General features: G+C 41.6%; 1 protein-coding gene across 2 annotated transcripts; it reads left to right on the top strand.

Moving 5' to 3' along the window:
- The first annotated feature begins 5,215 nt into the window (after nt 1–5,215).
- On the top strand, nt 5,216–8,299 carry LOC119368993. 2 transcript variants are annotated; one of them, XM_037634078.1, is made up of 6 exons: nt 5,216–5,374; nt 5,637–5,720; nt 6,650–6,811; nt 6,891–6,944; nt 7,099–7,242; nt 7,902–8,299. In XM_037634078.1, exons 1-6 carry the CDS (start codon nt 5,261–5,263, stop codon nt 8,271–8,273), a joined length of 930 nt encoding a protein of 309 aa, XP_037489975.1. In that variant the 5' UTR covers nt 5,216–5,260; the 3' UTR covers nt 8,274–8,299. The 2 variants fall into 2 exon arrangements, with proteins under 2 accessions (XP_037489975.1, XP_037489973.1); XM_037634076.1 differs by having other exon boundaries at nt 7,096–7,242.
- The last annotated feature ends 698 nt before the right edge of the window (nt 8,300–8,997 follow it).

Here is an 8,997-nt window from a genome sequence, read left to right as displayed (position 1 = left end):
TCCAAATCAACGGACACATTGCATACCCAATCAGAGCAATGTTCCTTGGATGGAAAAGCACGTCCAGATTCACCCGGTCAGAGCTTGCACAATCTCTGAGTAAAGACTCAGCGGAGGGATGCAGTGCACGCACCGCAACAGCAACATCGGAGAGCTGTCAGAGTCGCCCAAGGCAACACGGTCGGTCGGTCGGTCGAACGACGCCGGAAAACAGACGTCGGTCTCGCGGCTCCACGACGGGCCGACAGATACCCAAGAAGACGACGGTCGCCAAGAAGACGGTTTCATCCACGACACCTTCCTCCACCTGCTTCTCCTGTTATTTTTTTCTTTCAAATGTCCTCTTGCTATTGTTGAATAAACATGTACTATTCCGTCGGTTGAGCTGGCATCGCATCGTGTGAGCGGCTCGTTGTTATTGTTTTTTTAAAGAAAACATGCACTTTATTGATTGGAAATAATGCTTACATCATCTATAAAAAGAGGTACAATATTCTCCATAGGCTTCTCAAACCAATCTCTAGTTACAAAAACTTTCGCTAACCTAGCAAGTTCATGAGCAACCTTATTAGCTATCCTATTACAATGTTTAAATCTAGTTAACGGAAAATCACATGCCATGAAGTAGCAATCCTCGAAAACTGCCGCCGCAACTCCCGCCGATTGTCCTCCATTTTTCATTGTGTCAATGACTTCCATATTATCAGAGTTAATAATAAGACGATTGCATCCCGCTTTTTGTGCAAGAATTAAACCAAACCTCAGAGCCATCGCTTCTGCTGTTAGTACATTAGAACACCAATCGATCTTCCCATTTCCGTCAACAATGAATTTTCCTTTGTCATCTCTGAGTACAGCACCTATCGTGCCCCTGAGCAGATCATGGTCAAAAAAACATCAACATTTAGTTTAACAAAACCCATAGGAGGTCGGCTCCATCCTTCTCTTCTACTAGACGCACTAGGGGAGTGGGCATTCACATAGTTTGCCGTTATAGCACGAACCCCCATGGAAATCTGGTTCACATCTTGAAACTTTCCTTCATGAACCAACATGCGTCTCTCCCACCATAAATACCAAGCGGTTATCGCGATTAATTCACTTGCATTCTGGCATCCTAATATAGATAGTTCTTGGTGCAGCATAAGAAGTAAGAATTCAAGAACAGCCTCACCCGCACGATCAATAACACAAGTTTTCTTAATTACCTCGTACATCCCCAGCTTACCCCAAACTTCTTTTGCCTTCTCAAACAAAAACAAGATGTGTTTTGTATCTTCTTGCCCATTTGAGCATGATGGACAAAGGGACGAAACTTTCATATGTCTATTGGCAAGTGTAACACGACACGATAGAGTTCCATGCAACGTTCGCCAGATAAATATTTTTACCTTTGCCGGACACGATAATTTTCAAATCTTCCCCCAAATAGGATTGACATTGATACGACCCATACCATTAGTACATTGCAATTTCCTCCCATGTTGTTGGTTCCATTCCTCCGAATAAGCTGATCGAACAGAGAATACACCATTTTTTTGTATAGCTCCAGACAATGAAATCCAACATATTATGCATAGTAAGGAAAATCGCGAGGACCCTTTGCACATCAATTGGCCACAAAATTTGTCTCACCAAATCTTCATCCCAAGAATTCATGATTGGATCAATAAGATCAGCCACCTTTGACAGAAGTTGCCCACCTCTAGGAGTAATATTTTTCCTACTCGCACAATTCGGAATCCATGCATCTCTCCAAATATCAATGTTTTGTCCATTTTCAACTCCCAGATATAACCATTTCTCAAAGAGTTCACTCCCGCCATAATGCTTTGCCAAGTAAACGAAGATCCCTTTTTTAACCTTGCGTTCATCAAATTTCCCTCAGGGAAATATTTAACTCTCAATATGGTTGCACATCAAGAAGACGCCATGCTTGTTTAGCTAATAAAGCAAGGTTGAAACAGTGTATATCTCGGAAGCCCATACCTCCTTGATCTTTTGGAACACACATTTTCCACCATGCCATCCAATGCATCCTCTTCTGATTGTCCTCGTCACCCCACCAAAATTGCGACATCGCATCAATAATTCCTTTGCAGATTTTTTTAAGAATTTTAAAAACGGACATGGCATAGGTGGGGATGGCTTGTACAACAGATTTGAGTAAAATTTCCTTCCCTCCAAAGGATAACAATTTTTCCTTCCATCCACTAATTTCATAATAATTCGATCGATCAGGAACTGGAAACAGTCGCTTTTGTCCATGCCCATATTTGCCGGCAAACCCAAGTATTTGTCATTGAGGGCTTTGGTCATAATATTTAGAATTGTACATATTTGTGCCTTGTCTTTCACTTTAGTATTGGGACTAAAGAATATACTAGATTTTTCAACGCTCGTTGTTATTGTTAATCCTACGCGCTCTGCTGCTATTCTACTTCTACATACGATGCTCGCACATGCGGCCAGCCGAGGGCACCATGCATGGGTGATCAACAGCGATTTTTTCATCCTGCTCTTGTCCTTGCAACGAGGGAATCAGATCACATATAATGATACAATGGCTACATTCCAAGTTCCAAAACTACAAAAAAACAAGGCCAAAAATACCTACCATGCTAATATCGAGGAGATAATGGATGAGATCAGACACGGCCACGCTGCTGCAGGTGCGTGAAGAGCGTAGCCATCGTCGGAACAGTGGCCTGGAAGGATGGGCCAGTGCATTCGGACATTGGCACGCGATCAAACCAAGCTTGGTTAGGCCTAGACAGCGGATCCTACTCTCGACAAGAATACGGTCAAACAGACAAGCCGCCCCCGGACAAGGGCGGCCGTACGTCGGAATCGCCGCTCGACAGCGGACCGACAGACATGACGTCGAGCACGTAGAGGGCACAATGATCAGGTCTCAAATTAAGACATCCTCTTTGATTAACATCAGAGAGAAGAGAGATTCCCTTCCCTGTGGAAGGATGTACTAATAGTGCTACGTGTGTTCTTAAGAAGCCATAAGGGAAGTATGATCCTTAAAATCTTGGCACTTGGCACTTGGCAGTATCATACAGCTACAAAGTAGGAGTACAATGCAAGCAGGAGTGAAAAAAGACTCCCTACCAACAAGTACCTATACATGAGGAAGGTCACGGGCCTTGCTGTCTTGGAAAGGGCACGCAAGAAGCAATGCGCCCGCATCGCCAACACTAAAATTTTCCATATCTTAGGGTCAATGCGAGACGACGCAAAAACTACACCCGTCGGCTAAAGCACAACGACAGTTGGCTAATCGGCCGCTTGGAGAAGGAAACAATTGTCCATGATCGTTATTCCAATGTCATTGGTAGAGGTCGTGCGAGAACCCAAGATTTTAATTGGGAGGATCTGAATTTAGTGCGCACCGACTAAGAGGGCGCCTATGATCCATTCACCGAGGAGGCCAAGAGCACCATTGACCAAATGCATGCCGAGTGCCAAGACACGCGACCGGGAAGGCTTCACCTTTGCTTTGTTTAGGAGTTGTTGGAACATCATTAATGTGGAGGTCATGAATGTGATTCATAATTTTATCAACCTACACGTTGCAAACTTACATTGGCCCGACTCCACATATATTGCGCTCTTGCCTCAGATCGATGGGGCGGAAGACATCACCGAGTTTAGACCCACTAGTCTCATCCATACTATCGCCGTGATGCTTGCCACTTGGCTTTTCCCCCTTATGAACGACCTCGTCTCCAACACACCAAGTTCCTTAATTAAGAGGAGAAGATCCATGATAGTGTATGTTAGGAACCTTGCCCGCTGGCTTCACAAAAATAGGACCCCAAAACTTCTCTTCAAGCTTGACATTCCGAAAGCATCTGATTCGGTGCGTTGGGGCTACATTCTTGGCATTCTTCAAACGAAAGACTTCCCTAGGACATTTCATGATTGGATCACAACCCTTCTTCGCATCTCCTCTTTGAGTGTCCTCCTCAATGGGGTTCCCGGTCCGCCATTGCTCACACCTGAGGACTGAGGTAGTGTGAACCGATGTCTCCGCTACTCTTTGTCATTGCCATTGACCAGCTTCAGGCTCCTTCAGCAAATCCTTGACTTGGCCATGAGGCTTGGCCTTCTTAAAACATTAGGGGTCGCAGAACCATCTTCTAGAGCTCGCACTATGCAGATGATGCAGCTTTTTTGTGGCACCATTTAAGGAGGACATCCAAAACCATGCACGCATAGTATAGGGATGCTGTGAGATGAAGGGGTGTAAACAAACTTCCACTCGGTGGTGCCCATTCAGCGTAGCCACTTGGATTTGGATCTCATCTCCGAGGGGCTGCCTGCCATGAGATCCTCCTTCCCAATGGGATAGTTGGGCCTCCCACTATCTGTTTGGCAGCTTAGGCGGGTCGATTTTTCAATACCTTAAGGACAAAATTGTAAATAAGTTGTGCCTTGGGAGGGCATGCATATCACCTCGTGGGCCACGGTGCACTTGATAAGTCGATCATCACCTCGCAAGCCATCCACCACCTAACGCCTCTAGTCGCCCCTCTCCACACCCATCCTCAAGAGCATGACCAAGACTGAGTGCGCCTTCGTTTAGTCGGGGACCGATAAGTGCATGGTAAATTGGGAAAATGTTTGCCGTCCAACCAAGGTCTTGAAGTGCTGCATCATGACACATTTGGTGGAGCTCTCCGCTTGAGATGACATTGGTACATATGGCATGACCTCTCGAACATTTGGGTTCGTTCAGGCAACCCTTGTGATGAATATTGTATGGATCTTTTCTATTCCCTCACCACCACCACTGTTGGTAATGGAGAAAGGAATCCGTTTGGGGATGCCCCGTGGTTGAATGGTATAGGAAGCCTAAATAGCTTGTATTTCCATATAAAAAATATAGATAGTCATCCATTCTTTGGATGTAACTCCAGTCCATTATTGATAAATATTGATGTATAAATGGATGTATATCCACATGAAAAGATAGGTACCAAGCAATCATTAATTGTATGTAAAACAAGTCCATAGTAAATGAACATTGATTGAATAATTAATTTATATCCATATTCCGAAAGAATGGTGCACTGGATGACTACTTGTTAAATGTTGAGTGAATCATTAATACGATGCCATTTAAAGCTTTCCAAAATAAGAACAGGGCTCAACTCTATATAAGTTGTGTTCTCCAAACAATATACAAGTTCATAAGGAAACACATAGTTACGTGCTTCATCGGAAGGAACACAACTCCTATATACAAATGGGTGGTGATTATGTTCCCATATTGGTCTTACTGTGTTTTTTGTTTAGACCTTGCTACCCCACCTTGGTTGAATCAATAGACATGGATGGAAATCTACAGAAGAGTGAGAAGGTAAGAAACATCTTACTTTACATGTTTACACATACAATTCTTTGTGGGGTGGTTTATGCATTTATCCAATTCTTGCATCTATCTGAGTAGTTAATCTTGACAATTACTATTGGTTGCAATCATTAGTAATGACTCTACATTACTGATGTTCCCAACTAAAAGTTTAGGACACCACAAGTAGAAACTAATACTTATATCTTTTGGAGACTTTGTATGTCAATTATGTATGTTGACTAACCATGCACTAACATTTTCAATGCAGAACACCACTCATTTAAGTCCTAAACACTTTCAATTTCCGTGGAGAGCTGATTTCACAGATGAGGGGAGCAATATTATTTCTCATGTACACTTTCTCACTCTTTCTTTTCCCCTCTATGGACATACCATTATCTACTTTTTCATGTGTTAGATTTCAGATGTTTGTTGGTTTCTTTCTGACCATTGACCATCATAAAAATCATAATGTATGCCATGATGGCGTGCGATAAATATAAAAGGCAAATTCAAAGGTAGTTCTCAACATGAGCATCACAACTTTAAATCATAGAGAAGAAACAATAGAAATCCACATTCATTAATGATCCACCTAAATCATAGTTTGTCAAGGTTAATTATGGTCGGTGGTCAGAGAGACAAGCTGGTACATAATTGACAACCTAAAAAGGCATACACCTAAATGAACTAGGCTTGAAGGCCTACATATAGGGCACAGAAGTGATGAGCATTGTAAACAAAACATGCTACCAGAACACAAAAGACAAATAGATTAAGAAAGGAACAAAGCCATACTCTATTTGAGACTTATCCTCACATGCCAACACTCTACTAGAAATATGCTTCACACCTATCACACAAGTATATATAGATAGAGAGAGAGAGGGAGATGGATAGAGAGAAAGAGTCAAATTTGGTTTTACCACTGCTATGTGGAGGATAGAAGATTTGTTCAACCCAAGCACCTGAGCAACACCATTGACAAAATCATATGACTTATAGCAATGCATGCATGACCACAAAAGGTCTAATTGCATAGGAATGACACCACACCCCGTGGAGAAATCTAGATCCATTATGACATACACGCCACAAGGTCAATGAAAATCTAGATTGTCTCTAAAGGATCATGAAAAAAATCCCAATTGTATATGTCTGGTAGGACCATAGGAGAACCTCGTATCACGGCCAAGGAGGCAAAGCCTGACTTGTTTATTATGTCGTGCTCCATAGTTTTTCTATCTATTCACTAATTTAAGGTATAATTTCTGTCACAAGTATGCAATGTGGCACACCATGCCAGGACAATTCTATGGCCTTCGAGCTGAAATGAGTATATGGGCTTCACCAAATATTGAAAATTCTCAAGAATCTGGAGCATCCATACAGATCTATTGTCAAGATGGAGGACACTACAGCTTAATTCAAGCCGGCTTCCACGTACAAACATATCACCTATCCTAGTAACCTCCAATTCTTTTGAATGAACTACTATTTTGTAATAAGGTTTTCCTTGCAGATTTCACCCTCTTTGTACCATAACAGAGATATCCGCTTCTTTACATATTGGGCCGTAAGTGTAATCAATGTCATTCAAACAACTTATATATTATTATTGTTCATATATAGTCTAGATGTATTTTGTAATAGTTTGAGACATTATCAGACCAAGTATTAGTCTCTTTACATCGACAATAATGCATGTTCCCTTTTTTATTACATAGAAGGACTCGAGATCAAAGGGGTGCTACAACTTACAATGCAGAGGATTTGTTCCTGCAAGTGGAGCTAAGCTAGTGCCGGGACAAGCCATTGCTCCTCCATCAATTTACGGCATACAAGATCACTACATCAGGCTTAGCCTCAACAAGGTGCAACATACTTCCTAGTCAACAAGATCACTATATAAGCTTATACATTTTCTACTATTTCTCGCGCGTTGCTGCAGGAATCTTGTCGAACGAAATGCATAAATAGATGTTATATAACATTTTCATTACAGTTAACAGAATGCCTTGTTTCTAACAAAAAAATGTGAAACATGAATTACATATGTATTCTCAGAGTGGCCAACACATATAACACTAGTGAAAACCCAAACATTTATGCAAAAAATGGCAAACTATGAGGGACATGCATGACTTGCTGATTTGGCAGGGATGCAAGGGTTCAAAAAATAAATACTATGAAAAATATAACTTTTGCCTATCACACATGACTTTCTAATGTGGCATGGTTGCACCTATACAGTAAAAGTAGCGCAAAAAAACTTAGAACTACTACACATGACTTGCTAATGTGGCAGTGGCAACATGAATAGGAAAAATAGGGTGGCTTGCAACTATTTAAGAATGCAAAATTAAAATTAACAAAGAAAGATTTCAGTGCTATGGTATTATATTATAAAAATATGGAACTTTAGGTTCTGGGAAACTATATGTCACCCAAGATTTTTGCTAATTAAAACTTGCTTATACTCTTCTTGTGCATGAAACTTTCATCGATTTCACCGGTCCCTCATTGACTACAGGATCCAAATTCTGGAGATTGGGTGGTGTACCGTCATGATTTAGAAACACCGTCATTCTTGGGACATTTTCCAAAGGAGCTTTGCCCTGAAACACCACGTATACAAGCATTGACCGGATTCGTGAATTACTTAAAGAATGCACATGGTCCACCGATGGGTAGTGGACACTTCCCCGATTATAATGAGAAGAAATCTGCCTACTTCAATCATGTTAAGACATACAACTCAAAGGGTCAAGCTTTTGACCCCCGTTACACTGGGATGGTCAAGTTAGTTGATAGGAAAGATTGTTATGATGCAAATGATTTATTTCTTGAATTTAAGAAGGGTTATACATTCAACTATGGTGGACCAGGTGGTTGTGTTGGTTGAAAGCAAAAGTTGTATTGTAATTTGGACTGAATAAATAGAAAATTATGAATTTGTCAAACTGTAACATGGTAAGGATGGTAACCATCATGTCTCTAGTTTATTAATGGTTTGTTTTTGCCGCCCACTTAAGTCATTCCCATCACGAGGATTTGTGACGTGTGCGAGAACACAATAGTATGTTAAATCACTAAAATACCATATGACTGAACCTCTCTGGGCCCAATGGGCAATGGAACCTAAGTAAAAACCCACAGAATAAATGTGCATATTATCCGTATGATGAACTAGGAATCTACATGGGATAAGTGGGATGTTGCCAAATATTGAACACCAACTTAGTGCAAACTCCTGCCCCCCCCCCCCCAATGACAAACATACCAATATGGATGCCACCGTGTCAGGGAGATACAAGGACAGGGGTCTTTAAGTCGGGCTATGTACCACTTTTGGGTTGCTATAAGGTGTGAGTCTATGGAACTTTGGGCCATGGTTGATTGCTTGGTTCGCGTGGATGGCGCCTACTTGGGCGATTTTAGAGTCATGGCGTTGTTTTGGTCACGTCATTATAAAGGATGTAATGGTCGTGCCGTTTCTGCCATTGTGCTTTGTTTGTATGAATACTTGCCATTATAAACACATGGACACACAGCTTACCCCTATGAGCACCACTAAGAGACTGGGCTAACAATTTTAAGATTGATGAAGTCATCACAGGCTTCTTGTA

This window comes from Triticum dicoccoides, chromosome 2B (assembly GCF_002162155.2).
Source record: "Triticum dicoccoides isolate Atlit2015 ecotype Zavitan chromosome 2B, WEW_v2.0, whole genome shotgun sequence".
Classification (NCBI taxonomy): Eukaryota; Viridiplantae; Streptophyta; class Magnoliopsida; order Poales; family Poaceae; genus Triticum; species Triticum dicoccoides.
The sequence above is the reverse complement of the archived record's forward strand: the minus strand, read 5'-3'. Positions and strand labels throughout refer to the sequence as shown.

What these genes read in the sequence shown, in the direction of transcription:
- LOC119368993 (XM_037634076.1), top strand. Translation starts at nt 5,261, where the DNA reads ATGGGTGGTGATTATGTTCCCATATTGGTCTTACTGTGTTTTTTGTTT. An exon ending in GGAGCAATATTATTTCTCAT is followed by an intron (nt 5,721 to 6,649) that starts GTACACTTTCTC and finishes TTCTGTCACAAG; the next exon opens with TATGCAATGTGGCACACCAT. An exon ending in GCTTCTTTACATATTGGGCC is followed by an intron (nt 6,945 to 7,095) that starts GTAAGTGTAATC and finishes TTTATTACATAG; the next exon opens with AAGGACTCGAGATCAAAGGG.